Source organism: Engystomops pustulosus, chromosome 4 (assembly GCF_040894005.1).
Source record: "Engystomops pustulosus chromosome 4, aEngPut4.maternal, whole genome shotgun sequence".
NCBI classification, from domain to species: Eukaryota; Metazoa; Chordata; class Amphibia; order Anura; family Leptodactylidae; genus Engystomops; species Engystomops pustulosus.
In genome coordinates, this window is record NC_092414.1 from 213,834,141 (window position 1) to 213,851,796 (window position 17,656).

At 43.3% G+C, this 17,656-nt stretch overlaps 1 protein-coding gene across 6 annotated transcripts in view; it reads right to left on the minus strand.

Annotated features, from left to right (window-relative positions):
* Positions 1-25: 25 nt before the first annotated feature.
* Positions 26-17,656, minus strand: part of GPC2 (glypican 2) — a 27,796-nt gene continuing 10,165 nt past the window's right edge. For 5 of the 6 annotated variants that reach the window (XM_072149881.1, XM_072149880.1, XM_072149876.1 and 2 more), the window contains 9 exons: positions 16,799-16,957; positions 12,430-12,743; positions 11,461-11,541; positions 11,048-11,213; positions 9,944-10,074; positions 9,077-9,211; positions 8,861-8,997; positions 4,236-4,411; positions 26-4,148 (listed from right to left, as the gene is read on the minus strand). In XM_072149881.1, the coding sequence (XP_072005982.1) occupies positions 3,901-4,148; positions 4,236-4,411; positions 8,861-8,997; positions 9,077-9,211; positions 9,944-10,074; positions 11,048-11,213; positions 11,461-11,541; positions 12,430-12,743; positions 16,799-16,957 (1,547 nt within the window). In that variant the 3' untranslated portion in view covers positions 26-3,900. The remainder of the gene's footprint in view (positions 4,149-4,235; positions 4,412-8,860; positions 8,998-9,076; positions 9,212-9,943; positions 10,075-11,047; positions 11,214-11,460; positions 11,542-12,429; positions 12,744-16,798; positions 16,958-17,656) is intronic. The other variant, XM_072149882.1, reaches the window with a different exon arrangement.

Genomic DNA, 17,656 nt, shown 5'->3' on the forward strand with positions numbered 1-17,656 from the left:
AATCTTTTATTTTTTAAAAAGTCCAAGTATCAAATAAAACCGTGTAACGTACCAGTATTTTTAAAAAATATATAGAAATTTTAAACAAAATTATTAAATAACCGTACAAACAATTAAAACAATATCGAGCTCTATTTACATGAAGAAAATCTCAAATAAATATATAAATACATAAATTAGAAATTAAACATTTCGGGGGGGTTCTTCACTTTTGGATGCTGGTGCCCTCCGGGTATCTCTATTCGGGAATGACTATTAATTTTCATGACTTCCCTCATGATCTGAATTTGGATTTTGGTCCAAAGCCAAAAATGTTTGGGTTTCTAATTTGCATATCATTTTTCCCAGGGAGCATTGCTTAGCTACAAGGCTCATCTGCATAAAAATCTGCATAAAATCTACATCAAATATGCTCAGTTTGCATGTGCGTTTATGATACAGATGTTATTCGTTGTGTTTTTGTAGCAGATTTGTGTTATTTTCAGTGCTTCTTTAATATAGATTTACATGTGTTTTTTACCTATTTTGTTTCACCTGATCTGACATACCGTAATTCGAAGCAAAAATCTGCAGCAAATCCACATCATGGCACGGAATTGATGCCGAATTCTTGCAGATTTGATCATTATCATTTTCACAGGAAAAAAAAAAAAGAAAACAACGCATCGTCTACATTACTTCTTTCAAATCACAGTCACTTTAATGCTACTGTATAACGCTGCAGATTTTCCACAACAAAATCCAAGCGTGAAAATACACGTGTGATCCGCAGTGTGTGCAGATAGCCTTGCGCAGATTTTCTACATGCATTTTATTCCTGTTTTTTCACTTATCCCTTTAGGCTGAGGGAAATCTGCACATGGATGGTGATTGCATTTTGGATGCAGATTTTCACTCTACCATAGATTAAAAAAAGACACATGAAAAAACTCCACCAGGACCCATAAGAAAAGTGACATAATCATTATTCCGTATCCAGCAGCAATTTCCGCATGGAAATAAAAACCGCATAATCTACTTTATTTTTTCCAAAACACATTGGGGGTCATTTACTAAGGGCCCGATTCGCGTTTTCCCGACGGGTTACCCGAATATTTACGATTTGCGCCGATTGTAACTGAATTGCCCCGGGATTTTGGCGCATGCGATCGGATTGTGGCGCATCGGTGCTGGCATGCGCGCGACGGAAATGGGGGGCGTGGCCAAACGAAAACCCGACGGATTCGGAAAAAACGCCGCATTTAAGACAAAAAATGTGTCACGAAAATTACACTTACCTTCACCAGGTATAGGCCGGTGAATTTCAGGGCATTCCAGCGCGCCTCCGGGGAACTTCAGCGCAGCAGCACCACCTAGTGGACGGCGGAGGAACTACCTTAGTGAATCCCGGCCAGACCCGAATCCAGCGCAGAGAACGCGCCGCTGGATCGCGAACGGACCGGGTAAGTAAATCTGCCCCATTTACTTTAATGCTACTGTATTACGCTGTGGATTTTCTGCACCAGAATTCGCAAGGAACCTCCAATGTGTGCAGATGCTGAATGAAAATCTGCATAAAATATGTGCGGGTTTTTGTGTTATTTGTAGGGTATTTTTAATGCGGATTTGCATGTGTTTTTTTCACCTGTTCCATCATAACTTCAAGTAAAAACCTGCATGAAATGTGCATCTTGCCATGGATTGGATGCTGATTTGTTGCAGATTTGATGCAGATTTTCACAAGCCCATAGAATTCGATGCAAAAAAAAAAACAACAACACATGCCATGATCCTTTTTACAATACTTCTTAAAAATTATATTCACTTTAATGATGCTTCATTTTCTACAACAAAACCTGCATGTTATCGGCAACATGTGCAGATCGCCTTAGGCTCCCTATTCCCATTGAGGGAAGGAGAGGCATGACTGGCCTTAACCTAGTATTAATATTTAAGTGGTGTCTAATGGGTTGATCTAGTTGTAATTTTTATTATGGGGGGAGGCAGGCTGGGGGGCATCCTAAAGTTCAGAATCCCTATACAATCTAATAGTCCCTATAAAATCCTTCAAAACTGATTCAATATAAAAATGGAATGTAACGCTGGCGCTAAAAATGTCCAAGATAAGAGGTGGAAGTAAATACCTTACACACAGGACGTCCCCGGCTCGTACTACAGAAGTATTCAGCAAGATTATTTACAGGGGTTCTCCATTTATATCTTATGAAGGGCAGTGTGTCACGACTTCCTTTAGAAGGACTGCAGTCAGACTGACTTTTCTTACCTTGCTTTGCATGATTAATCAGATTTTTCTAACTACACATGTAATTGTATTAAAGGAGCTTTACACGAATCACTCATATTATGTGCGGTTGTCTCAGCTCCATCAACTGCTATGCTGTACGGAGAGCTCCCTCTAGTGGTGGTTAAACAGACAAAGTTTTATCATTCTATGGAATAAAGGAATTGTGAGCCAAGTAGCAAGGAAAACAAAGCTCAGATCCCTACTAAAGATTTCCATATTTACTTCAAGTGATCAAGATTACTTTAACTTTTCATTTAAAGGAACACTCTAGTCAGAGTTAATTCACTGGATAATACATGGTGCAGGACCTGAATGGAGGAGCAGGACTCATTTTCATTGTATTCCTAGACCCTGGAGTCCTGCTGCTTCCTTCCGGCCCTGCACAAGGTGTAAATCAATGAATCACCTGTGACTGAAGTGTTCCTTTGAGTTACAGGTGAACTTCTCTGCATGCAGTTACCCAGTGCGGCCACTACCCAGGAAATGGAGCTGTTGCTCTGCCTCTATTCCCTATGATAAGCTGATTAGTGGGTGTACCGGGTTGATTTGTAGGGAAAACCTTCAAATATACACACAGTCAATGAGAACGGACTTTCTACTAATGTTCGGCTCCTTGAAATGATCCCATCAGCAGCATTTCTTAAATACTGAATTTTTTAGCTAAGTATCCACATATATAACAGGACAAGATCTAAAACATCCTACATTGTACAATAAAGTCTGTCTACTCAACAATCCATTGCTGGAAGCCAGAAAGAAACTGGAGGGTTAATATAGTGGACAGTCACCCCCCACACACTGGGTATTAGTACACAGGTAACATAGGGGGTACAGCTGTAACCCCCACAGTAACACATACATGGAAGAGGATGCTTTCTGAGCCATCACAACACAATTTAGGACCAGTTTACATCTCAGTTATGTCTTCAGTTATTTGCATCAGTTATTGTGAGCCAAAACCAGACAGGTAAAAGCGTCATGGAAAGACTGGCACCTGTTCTGTGTGTGTGGTCCACCACACCGGTTTTTGGTTCACAATAACTGATGCAAAAAACTGACGACATAAGGCCATTAGACCACGATTACATTTTAACATTAGTAACGCATTTCAAACACAACACAAATGCTGCGTGTGAACGCGGCCTCGGAGAGATGTAAACCGGCCCAGTGTTTCCTGGTCTCCAGCCACCAGCTCTACAGACAGAGCCTGCAGAGAGGACATCTGCTAAGCAATGCAGCATACAAGTCATGTAGTGGACCAAAATGGTATCGCTCTCATGTATGCACTACTGAATTATGCAACTTTTGTTGAAAAGTTAGATGCGCTTCTAGTTTTAATTCACAGAAATACCATATGATTTATGTCCTGGATTCTGCACCGTTATTGAGCTGACATAAAGCAGGGCTACAAATAGTCATTGGGTAGCAGCTGCCGGGGTACATCACATGACCAATAGAGATACAGACGATATGGAATATACCCAACTATTTTTAGCTTTCTTTTTTACCATCTCACGTACATATAAAATGAAATATTAAATTGACAAGTTAGTTGTGATCACATTCAGCATTGGTCAGAACCTGGATACAATCTGCCCACAATCCATAGGCCCGGGTCACACAGATATTAAAAGACCTGCAATTAGAGTTGTGAGAATGAGGATAAGTGTGGGAGAACTTATCGCTCCTGCCCCAACATTGTGCCTACCCCCACCCCTCCTACCGCCCCTTCCTCTCCCACTTGCACCCTGCTTCTTGTCCTTTCCAGGCCGCTCCTTTCGCTCCCCTCCACCCGCCTGGACTTTGATGGTGGGTTTTTCTGTGACTGGTTCCCCTCCACCAGATGCTCCACTGCCTTCATCATCTGCATGGAGAAAGGAAACACATAAGGGTATATCACAGGAGGGAACAAAGCAGCAATATATTTATATATAGAGAGAGTAACACTCACATGGCTCCTGCGTCTCGCTGTCCTTCCCGCTGTATGCTGCTCTCAGTTTACTCCTCACCACACGGAGCTGCAGCCCAAGCTGACGGGTTCTAGGATCCGGAGGGGACATTGGTAACTCCACCTCTGGATTATTGATCTGGTTCACTACCCCATCACCTGTCACCTGCGGAAGATACCTGGGGGGGGATCAAGAAAATTACATGAGAAAAATGGCAAAATATTATTCTACGCAAAGGTGAAAGTTTCTCATTCTTATCACTTTCAGATCCAACAATCTGTGCCGTTTCCTTTCTTGATGTGAGTTTTATAGCAGTCAGAACAACCTTTTGTGTAAGTAGCTGACACAGCAATATCAAGGACCTGATGCTGTGTATAAATCTACCTGGGTGGTTGCTTTGATAAGAAGCATGTGCTATAGGGGGTCCCTATACAGTATATGGAGGGCTCTCCGCTCTCTGCTATGGACACTACAGCTGTGGCACAGATAAGCAGCTGTAGTGTCCAACCACAAGATCGCTCCAGCCATTACATGGGCCGTGGAGATGTAACTGCAGATAACCAGGATCAATGTCATATTAGGAATCAAGAAGCAATGGTGGCGTTAGAATTGCACATAGCTCCTGGCAGAACCATCCTTCATGTAGATTTCTTGTCTAGCACGGTCAGCAGTTTTGTTTAAAAGCTTACAAGAGTTTTCACACTACGCTAATGTATCCCCTGGTCCACAGCACAGGTAATAACCATTTCTGGTAATAACCATAACTATTTCTTCATTACCTTCTATGGGGCAGTCATTTATGTCCATACATGGTGCAGTGCTCAGACAATACCACATATTGGAGATCAACTATCTTATTTTTTTCTTTTTTTTCTCTTATCTTATTGTGTGAAAAAAAAAAAAAACTTTCTTACCCTCCAGCAAAGTTCGCTGCAACTTTTTTTTTTCAAGAGTTGCACCTAACATACCTTTAAAGGGAACCAGTCATCAGAAATTGGTCTAATACACCACAAGCAGTATGTTGTGAAACAGCTAAGCAGCTTCTAGAAGATGTTTCTTTCATGGCCTGGAGTGGTGGCATCATCCAGAAAATCATTTTTGAAGTGAGGTGTAAATTGGTTTTATGTAGTCAAGGAGGCAGAGAGTTTAACACTGAAGTCAAGGTTTACCTGCCTTACAACACCCTGTTCACTCTAATGATGTCCGATGAATGATGCCAACTACATGGTGTTCAGAGGCAGGGAGAGCTTGACTTCAGTGTTTAACTCTCCACCTCCCTGACTTTTTACATCTAACTTACATCAAAGTAGATTTTCTGGTAAGTTAGATGGGTTACAGTGGGTCATGAAAGAAACATGATCTAGAAGCTGTTCAACAGCACAATCTGCACAATCACTGTAAATAGTAGACATATTTTTTTCCTGAAAAAAATTCCAATTCCGACCATGGAATGGTACAGGCAGCTCAAGACTTTTATACAGCTTTTTTGGCTGCAGGTAAAATACGCAAATAGATTTTTTGGGTACATATATACATATAGGGGCAGATTTATCAAGCTGTCTGAAAGTCAGAATATTTCTAGCTGCCAATGGCAACCAATCACAGCTCAGCTTTCATTTAACCAGTGCTCATGAATATTTTAAAGGGGAGCTGTGATTGGTTGCCATGGGCAACTAGAAATATTCTGACTTTCAGACAGCTTGATAAATCTGCCCCATAATGTTTTTACATTTGTGAATAATTGAAATCATTGCAGCATTTCTGAGAGACCATGATCTTGTTGATGCTGAGGATTGTGGTATATTCTACACTCCCCTTATTTGATTTCAATGTTTTTGTGTGTCCACTTCCAGAAAATAATTGATATTGTTTGTGTAATGAAAAGTTAAAAAATGTTCAATATACTTTCTGTATCAATTCCTCACGGTTTTCTAGATCTCTGCTTGCTGTTCTACTATACAAAGCTTCTATGTTTTCTTCCAGTGTACAGAAAGCTGTCCCTGGTCTTGTGATGGACACGCATGTGCACAATCAGTTAGTATTACACGGCACTGATTACGCTCTGTGATAATAACATTATGTGCACCTGCGTGTCCATCACAAGACCGTGGGCAGCTTTCTGTACACTGGAAGAAAACATAGAAGCTTTCTATAGCAGCAAGCAGAGATCTAGAAAACTGTGAGGAATTGATACAGAAAGTAAATTGGAAAATTATATAACTTTTCATTACACAAACAATATCAATTATTTTCTGAAAGTGGACGACCCCTTTAAGCTTTATATATGCATTTTTTATGAGTCACACAAAGGTAAACATAGCTGCTCACTGTCTATCAGTCCGATATGAAGTTCATATCTTGTAGATTGGGATATTTTAAAATAGAAACAATAAGAGGGATTTTTGGTCAGTCCAGTGACTTTATGACTATATGTACATGAAGACATTGGTCTATGTGATATACAGTATGTATATCAGAACTGCATACATTGAATACATTTAGCTTTTATATTCATGAGGAGCAGTGAATATCATTTTCAGCAGGGTCATTGTTTCGCCAACAATATAATTAGTATGATTCCATATCAAAATTGAAATTGCTACTAGATAAGTGTTAAAAATATTTTTCCTATAGAGATAGAATTAGTACAGGCAGTTACACTAAGGCTGTACTCACACTGCCGCAAGGGGGACATATATACGCCCGACGTATATACGGCTGATATACGTCCCCCATAGACGGCAATGGGCACACGTGCGGCACCGTACCATTCCATACCCGGGAAAAAGATAGGACATGTCCTATCTTTTCCCGTATTATGGCGCCATTCGCCATACATCCCTATGGAGAGGGGCGGGGGTGAGCTGCGCTCACCTCCTCCTCTCCCCACAAGTCACCATTGCCTGCCGTGCTACGGTACGGCGGGCAACGGATGTCTGAATGTAGCCTAAGGATTACAAGTTACGCTAAGGATACGTTCTGAAGGTTTTTTTTCTTTAAGGACAACTACCATCAGTGTTATACTGCATTTACACTTATGTATGCTCACCTGCCATAGCCAAATAAGCACATGGGAGGCGCGCTGGGGAGGAGGGATGAGCGCTGCTCCACCTTCCCCTTTCCATAGGAAATAGTGCTGCATGGCCGTTCTCACTGCCAAAAAAAACATGCTGTATCTTTTTTGCATGCACGGAGCAGTGAGCACAATGTACCAAGCCGGGCGCCATAGCCACCTATGGGGGGCATGATATGTGCCTCTCTGATGGTTGTGTGAATGCAGCCTTACTGATTGGTAGACGTGTCCTACTAACCAGTTCCTAAGGAACTGAGCACCTTCGGGCTTCTTTTATTATAACTGTAATCGCTGAGATTGTTGCAATATAGAGATATTAAAATTATGCTAATAAGTCTGGAGCGCTCAGGCTACATCACCAGAGTGCCACATCTTTTAATTTATTCACTTCCCCTGTTACAATACAAGTCCCGCCTGGTGCCTGATGTCACCTACTCTATGCACTGTGGTTGTTTCGTAACGGCGGAGTGAATAAATTAAAAGATGAGCCGCTCTGAGGAACTCCAGTGACTTACTCGGAGAGCCCCAGACTGATTAGCATAATTTTTATAACTCTTTATTGCTGCAATCTCAGTGATTAGAGTTATAATCTAAGAAGCACAGTTCCTCAGGTTATTAGGACAAGTCTACCATCAGTATCACTGATGTTAGATATCATCAAATAGTGCAAAAAATGATGTTAGATATCCTTTAAGTTAAATTTGTATGTGAGTTGTAACAATATTTGGCAAGTTAAATTTTTTGTTTGACAAATAGTTTTAAAAAAATTGAACAAGGATTAACATTAAAGCTTCACTGCAAACACTCTTGCTAATTCTTATGTTGACCATTGCAAACTTGGACTTTCACACAAACATATGATTTCTCTAGTTCTTATTTTCTGTGCTGCATGAGGCTACATTCACACTGCCGTATGGGGGGCGTATATATGGCCGGCGTATATACGCCCCCCCCATAGACAGCAACAGGCGTCGTGCGCCATACATCACTATGGAGAGGGGTGGGGGTGAGCAGTGTCGCTGTGTGCTACAATACGGCGGGCTCATCGTCAAGTGAATGAAGCCTTAATCCGTAAATACAAGATGTTTCTCATCCGCATGTATGTCACTGTGTCTGTATACATGAGAAAATAGGACATGCTATATATTTTTTTAGGTCCCGCTTACATACGGTATGGTGGACAATACGGCCATATATAGGATGCTCATGTTGCTAATTGAAATGAATGTGACTGTATGCTACCCATATGAAAACGGTACGGGTAGTATATGACGGTTTTTAAACTTTGTGTGAAAGAGGCCTAAAAAGATAAGAAAAGTACCAGCATCCAGCAAGATACCTCTGAGGCGAGGGGAGAGAGGTCCCTTTGTAACTAGGGGTCGTCTTTAGTCGGAGTTCTTAATTTGGAGACCTCCTGTAAAGATTGTGATATATAGTGCAGGGAATATAACTATATAAAAGTAAGGTATTATGCAGCAGTGATTGCCCCTTCCACAATAGAGTCCACATATATTAGAGAAGATTCACAGTATTATACACAGAGTCTCTGCTCACCTTCCCCGAGTCTGTCCATTCCAGCACCGGTCCTGGTTGCTGAGCCCGGCAGAGACCCTGTGATCTGAGCACAGAGTAAGAGGGAGCAGTTTCCAGAGGCCGCGCAGCTGCCGCAGTTTGGACACCACATCTAACACCTGTACAGATGAAAATACTACATGAAGGATGGAATGGAGAGAACATATCTCCTTCTATGTTACACCGATCCCTTCTCACCAGCCTGTCTATGTTGGTGCCAGCAGCAGAAGTCGGCTTCTCCTCATTGCTGTACACCTGGAACGTACGCCTCGGCTCTTGTGGAGGGGAACGCTTGGTTCTGGAAGGACGCGGAGTGCCGCAGGACTGGAAGATCTGTCAAATGAGACAAGGATGAGATTTCCTGAAGACACAAGTCACCAATGCCAGAAGCTGTATCTTTTGAGGTTTGTTTTTTCACAGGGTTCATTACAAATTATTAACAAGGTACCAAATGTGCACAGCTTTAGGGCTTATTCACACAGAGGTTGTAGCCCCATCTTTTTAAAGAAAATCTACCATGAAAATCCATCATGATAAACCAGGGACACCAATTCATAGATCCAGACACCGGGACTGTGGTAATCTTCTTATATTTGTTATCCATGGCCTCCTCCCTTGTAACATAAAATTTTACAAACATGCTAGTGAGTCTGAAGGGCTCCTGTGGGTGTTACCAGAGCCCCTCTGTGCTGCAGATTCACATGCTGTAACTTGTATCCCCTCCCCCTGCTCCCTAAGCACTCCCCCTCCCTCTGCCAGAAGTATTCTCTCGCAGTGCAAGTGGGTGCACCTGCACAGTGTAACAGCCTTTGAAGCGACAGCACAGAATGGCTCTGGTAACAGACCCAAGAGCCCTTCAGGCTAATTATCATTATTATAAAAGTTGATTTTAGGAAGGTCACGGATAACAGATAGAAGATTACTACAATCACGGTGCCTGGATCTATGAGTAAGTGTCCCTGGTTTCTCATGAAGGATTTAAATGTTAGATTTACATTAGATCCTTTAAAACTTTTTCTCTCACTTTGTTACCACTAATGTAAAAAGCATCCCCCGCTGTCATACCTGAGCTGTGAGCTGTACACTCTCCTCCTGCAGGGTCATTATTGCCTCAGAGATCTTTACTGCAATGGATTCGGTGGCCAGCTCCACATTGAACGGTCCGGTCAGTCGCTCGGCCACTTCCTGTAGTCCCTCTATAAAGAGATTCACAATTTGTCTTCTCTCCCCTAAGCCACCATTGATTTAGGCAATAATCATCCCACACCCCTAAGTCTGAGTCCTGAGCAGCGTTGGATAACGCATTGGAAACACAATGCAACTGCGTTTAGGCTTTTTACATTTCATTTACATGACCTTTATATTGCATAAACCAGATGTAAATGCTTTGTGTGAGCGCAGCTTAAACTGAAATGCATGCGATCTGTAATAAGTACCACATTTTGTAAATAACACGTGCTGTAAATTTTGCTTTCCATTAGTGTCACTTTCTGTTTTCCATTATTTTATAGCCATCTGTTTTTTCTATTCCTACTATCTGCTCAAATAACGGGATATGTAAAAAAAGATGAAGGCAGAAGGCAAATGGGAACTGGCCCTTAGGCCTCATGCACACAGCCGTATGAAATTGGCCACATATATATGTGTAGAATAATGCCCCATTCATTTCAATGGGGAATAGGGCCATCCATTTCAGAGGCCGTATTGTGCACCTTCCCTTAGGGTGATGGCACACGTGGCGTTTTGAACCCGTTTTTGGTCCGTTTTTAAGCAGTCCGTCCAAAATCGCATGCATTTTTGACCAGTTTTAATTAAGATAATTGGTAAAACCTGCCAAAAACGGATGTGTTTTTAAACGGACTGCTTAAAAATTGACCAAAAAACGGGTTCAAAATGCCATGTGTGGCATCACCCTTACTCAGACCGAAAATATAGAGCATGTACTATTTATTTCTGTTCCAAAATGTGCTGTAAATACAGAACAGGAAAAAACTAAATGGTTTGTGTGCATGAGGTCTTAGACGCAGACCCCCATCATGATTGTCATAAAGCAGTCCTGTTCTTCCATACAAGCACTATACGGATATTAAGAGGAGGCAGCACTGCTCATATCTGTTCTCTTATTAAGGTAGGAGTTGAAAAATTTCCTTAACCAAAAGTAAAACTCACCTATCAGACTATTCCAGTCGGCATCCATGTCTGCCTGGTGGGCAAGGCAACCCTTCATGACGTTGAGGCATAGGCCATGACAGGGCAGCAGACCAGTGTGCCCTCTGCATAAAGGGCAATACCACATCCTCATGGTAGCACGGAGACAATCAGGAGGTGGCACTGTCTGGAAAAAGAATAGTAAGGGTAACATCAGAACACAATCCGAGTTTATAATTGTTGGTATTGTATAAACCATCCACTACACATAAATCTTGTGCCTAATTGTGCCTTGACTTGTTTTATACATGCTTACGGTCACCTGCCCTCCCTTAGGCATCAAAGGTTTCACAGAACTCAGATCAGAGAGACAATACTCGTGCTTCTTGAAGCCTTGATTGTGGCAAGGAAATGAGTAGTAAAATGACTTGTACCTTGGTTGCCCTGCTGACGATGTCGCCTGCGGTTGCCAGTCCCTGGACCAGTGTCCTGGCTGCTCCTAAGGCTCGTGTCACCTGGAGATTATAGAGCAACAGCAATGAAAAATCTTTTTTTTTTATGGTTCACCAATATGCTCAGCCCAGGACTGCCATAAGAAACATTGATTTTTGAAGACAGACGTGTAATACTACCACCATTTAACAGGGGTAACATGTTTTGTTAGAAAGCACCTTAACGCCTTAGTGCTCCATGGCATACTATTACTGCATGAAGCGCTGTAACTTAGCGTTCCATGCAGTAATAGTATGTCATGGCACTGATGACGGTTCGTTTCTATAATGGAGCTGAACCGGTATCGAAAACACGCTGGCGTCATATGTATCTTACAGCTGACACCCTCATGTAACACCCACGGTCAGAACAAGCTCTGATCGTGGGTGTTAACCAGGGTATTTAATAAGTTAACACAATCCTGTTATTTAAAAGCAAAATAAATGAATAAACATGCCCATATACACATAACATAAAAACCTGAAAATCACCATACAAAGCCAACATGTATAATATCACCATGTCCTTAACGACCCATACAATTAAACAATATTGTTATTGAATCCACACGATGCACAGCATTAAAAAATGTTTAAAAAACCACACCAAACTTTATGATTTGACCTATCTAGTCCCTAACAAATGCAATAAAAAGTGATTTAAAAAAAAAAGTATCTGTACAAAAGAGGTACTATTGTAAAGTACAACATGTCCTGCAAAAAACAAGCTCTCAACCAGCTATATCTACAAGATGAGTGGATGGGGGGTGGACTACAATATTATTAACTAACAGAGTATAGGAGCGTAAAGTACCCCTGGCCATAGAAATTGTAAAAACAATAAAACATTTTAATTAAAATACTAAACATATATTTGCACAATTCATTAAGCAAAAATGTTCTCCATCAAACCTGTATCCGCAGTTTCCGTGGGATTTCTCCAAAGGGCCTGAGCTCCTCAGCTCTACGAGCCGCACACTCCATGTAGTCTGTACTCAGCTCATAGTGGGGCAGCAGCAGACGTAGTGTGCGCTCCAGAAGTGTCGCCCAGAACTCAGAGAGCGCCTCAGCCAACCTGGAGGCTCCCCCGCCCATGTAATAAGCTCGCAGCTCGGAGAACAGAGTGCTGAAGAGACCGGCGTTCTGCGAGTACAGGTGTCCATACGAAAGTGCAAACATGGCAGAAAGAGAGTTCTCAGAGGAGTCAAGAAGTGCCAGGAAAAACTCTGCAAGAAGATGGAAATAATAACGGTCAGCACGACGTAAACTTGTAGATCTGATTGTACCATCTGTGTTGGATTTAAAGGATGAGATTCCAGAACAATGGATGCAGAATAACAATTCAGAATGGATTCATAATGTCTCAGATCATTAATCAACTCTGAAAATACTGTATTTCTAAGGCTACATTCACATGACCATATGGGAGACATCTATACGGCACCCATAGACTGCAATGGGCGCACGGACATGTCCTATGTTTCCCCATAATACAGCGCCGTGCACCATATACCGCTATGGAGAGTGGTGGGGTGGAGCAGCACTCATCCCCTCCTCCTCTCCCCAGCGCTAACAAGTGCCCGCCGTAGAACGGTACAACAGGCACACAATGTGAATGTAGCCTTAGACCAATATTGTGCTACACAGAAGCACAGGAACAAAGCTTTACAAAGCAGAAATACAAGAAATCAATAGTGAAATGTGCAAAGGATAATGGAAAATATTTCTGAAATGACAGATTAGACCAAACAACTAAAATAGCTGCTCCACATGATACAACACGGAAGTGCCTAAAATAATAACCCAAGCAGCACCATATACCAGTGCCCACAATATCACTGTCCGTATACCAGTGCCCGCAATATCACTGCCCGTATACCAGTGCCCACAATATCACTGCCCATACACCAGTGCCCGCAATATCACTGCCCATATACCAGTGCCCACAATATCACTGCCCATACACCAGTGCCCGCAATATCACTGCCCATATACCAGTGCCCCCAATATCACTGCCCATATACCAGTGCCCGCAATATCACTGCCCATACACCAGTGCCCGCAATTTCACTGCCCATACACCAGTGCCCCCAATATCACTGCCCATATACCAGTGCCCCCAATATCACTGCCCATATACCAGTGCCCGCAATATCACTGCCCATACACCAGTGCCCGCAATATCACTGCCCATATACCAGTGCCCCCAATATCATTGCCCATACACCAGTGCCCACAATATCACTGCCCATACACCAGTGCCCGCAATATCACTGCCCATATACCAGTGCCCCCAATATCATTGCCCATACACCAGTGCCCACAATATCACTGCCCATACACCAGTGCCCGCAATATCACTGCCCATACACCAGTGCCCGCAATATCACTGCCCATATACCAGTGCCCCCAATATCATTGCCCATACACCAGTGCCCACAATATCATTGCCCATACACCAGTGCCCACAATATCACTGCCCATACACCAGTGCCCACAATATCACTGCCCATACACCAGTGCCCGCAATATCACTGCCCATACACCAGTGCCCGCAATATCACTGCCCATACACCAGTGCCCGCAATATCACTGCCCGTATACCAGTGCCCCCAATATCACTGCCCATACACCAGTGCCCGCAATATCACTGCCCGTATACCAGTGCCCCCAATATCACTGGCCATACACCAGTGCCCCCAATATCACTGCCCATACACCAGTGCCCCCAATATCACTGCCCATATACCAGTGCCCCCAATATCACTGCCCATATACCAGTGCCCCCAATATCACTGCCCATACACCAGTGCCCACAATATCACTGCCCATACACCAGTGCCCCCAATATCACTGCCCATACACCAGTGCCCGCAATATCACTGCCCATATACCAGTGCCCCCAATATCACTGCCCATACACCAGTGCCCGCAATATCACTGCCCATACACCAGTGCCCCCAATATCACTGCCCATACACCAGTGCCCGCAATATCACTGCCCATATACCAGTGCCCCCAATATCACTGCCCATACACCAGTGCCCGCAATATCACTGCCCATACACCAGTGCCCACAATATCACTGCCCATATACCAGTGCCCCCAATATCATTGCCCATACACCAGTGCCCCCAATATCACTGCCCATACACCAGTGCCCGCAATATCACTGCCCATATACCAGTGCCCACAATATCACTGCCCATATACCAGTGCCCACAATATCACTGCCCGTATACCAGTGCCCCCAATATCACTGCCCATACACCAGTGCCCCCAATATCACTGCCCATACACCAGTGCCCATACACCAGTGCCCGCAATATCACTGCCCGTATACCAGTGCCCGCAATATCACTGCCCGTATACCAGTGCCCCCAATATCACTGCCCATACACCAGTGCCCCCAATATCACTGCCCATACACCAGTGCCCCCAATATCACTGCCCATACACCAGTGCCCCCAATATCACTGTCCATATACCAGTGCCCGCAATATCACTGCCCGTATACCAGTGCCCCCAATATCACTGCCCATACACCAGTGCCCCCAATATCACTGCCCATACACCAGTGCCCCCAATATCACTGTCCATATACCAGTGCCCGCAATATCACTGCCCGTATACCAGTGCCCCCAATATCACTGCCCATATACCAGTGCCCCCAATATCACTGCCCATACACCAGTGCCCCCAATATCACTGCCCATACACCAGTGCCCCCAATATCACTGCCCATACACCAGTGCCCCCAATATCACTGCCCATACACCAGTGCCCACAATATCACTGCCCATATACCAGTGCCCACAATATCACTGCCCATACACCAGTGCCCGCAATATCACTGCCCGTATACCAGTGCCCGCAATATCACTGCCCGTATACCAGTGCCCCCAATATCACTGCCCATACACCAGTGCCCCCAATATCACTGCCCATATACCCGTGCCCACAATATCACTGCCCATACACCAGTGCCAGCAATATCACTGCCCGTATACCAGTGCCCGCAATATCACTGCCCATACACCAGTGCCCCCAATATCACTGCCCATACACCAGTGCCCGCAATATCACTGCCCATACACCAGTGCCCGCAATATCACTGCCCGTATACCAGTGCCCGCAATATCACTGCCCGTATACCAGTGCCCCCAATATCACTGCCCATACACCAGTGCCCCCAATATCACTGCCCATACACCAGTGCCCCCAATATCACTGCCCATACACCAGTGCCCCCAATATCACTGCCCATATACCAGTGCCCCCAATATCACTGCCCATACACCAGTGCCCGCAATATCACTGCCCATACACCAGTGCCCACAATATCACTGCCCATACACCAGTGCCCGCAATATCACTGCCCATACACCAGTGCCCGCAATACCACTGCCCATATACCAGTGCCCCCAATATCACTGCCCATACACCAGTGCCCGCAATATCACTGCCCGTATACCAGTGCCCGCAATACCACTGCCCATATACCAGTGCCAACCCTATCCCACTGTGTTAGTGCTCATATAATTATGCCCACAACAATATATAGCATTACATATAATAATGTCTACAGTAATATGCACTCGGAAGGCGCATTACATGGAGGATTGCTGACTGCCTCCACATACAAGTCATAATAGAAAGTTCTGTGATGCAGGCGTGACAACCAGCTCCTTATTGCTTACACCCCTGATCTGATTCTTATTTAAGGGGGTACTATCATCTGCATCTGAGCATTCAGATTTAATTAATCTACCATATACAGTACATACATTTCTTCAAGTTAATTTTGTTAAAATAAATGTCCCTGTGTGAAGATAATTTCCCATTATTATGCTGTCCCTTATAAAGGAGAAAGTTATCCTTGGACACGACCACCCCTGCACGCTGGCAGGGTTGGACATGCATGTGCTATTGAGCCCTGCCTGATCACCTGGATTCAGTCTTGATTACTACAGGATGGCTAAGGGACATGAGCTAACCCCTGGACATTTCAGATCTAAAAACCATTTGTCACTTTGTACAATTACTCTAGCAGATGTGGTCGTATCCAAGGATAACAAACTTGTTTCTGAAGGACAGCATGGCTTCATTTATTGAAAATTATCTTCAAACAGGTATGTTTTTTTAAATATATTTTTTAAATGGCAATGCCCAGATAAGAATAGCCCCTTAAGTGAACATCAGAACATACCATATAAATTAGTCAGTGTCTTCCAAACATGATGGTAGAAGTAATGAGGGAATATAACGTCCATTTACTTACCCTGGAACTTCTTCCTGGCCTTGGTTAATACTCCGGTGGGATAGCTAACAGTCTCGTTGACAATACGAGCTAAATCTCTGACGCTCTCCTCACTCAGCCTTTGCTCGGTCTCACTGGGACAGCATGTGTACTCCTGGGGGCAGATCCGGAGGTGTTCCCCTACAAAACACAGCAAAGACTTAGTATCTTACAACAAAGACCAAAAACCTTTTAGGGATTTTCAGGTACTTTAATACTTGGCACATCCTGAGGACGGGTCACCAATTAGATGTGTCCCAGAACACCTAAAAATAAGCAAATTGAAGACGCGTCATCTTCAATGTTAACCTGACACAGTGGTCACGCCATAGATACGTTTTGTGTAGTAAAAACATATGACACTTTCGATATTTTGAATATTTTATATTTTGAGCAATTTGTTGGCAATGAAGCTTAAAGATGCCTCCTGTATGGAGAAACTAGTGTCCTGCATTGCGCAAACGCATCATATCCCAGAACTTACCCCTGATGAGATGTGTCTTGTGTGGTACCTTGGCCTTATCACTAAGGGACTGCTTTCTATGTTTTTTGACAACTCAATTTCTTCATGTGCTCAAAGCTTTTTCTCTGTGTCATTTCTGTTTCTTACACATAACTTATATTCTTTGGACCATGAGACGAACCTTGCTAAAAATTGCAATATTTTATGGACATCTATGGTGTGATATATTTGCCAGTATGGATTGAATGGGATGTTACCGACATCTGTCAATTTGCACCTTTATGAATATATTTACCTAGAAAATTACCGTAGTAAAGATGGAGAAATATATATAAATATAGACAGACGATAGATAGACAGATATGAGACAGGCAAAT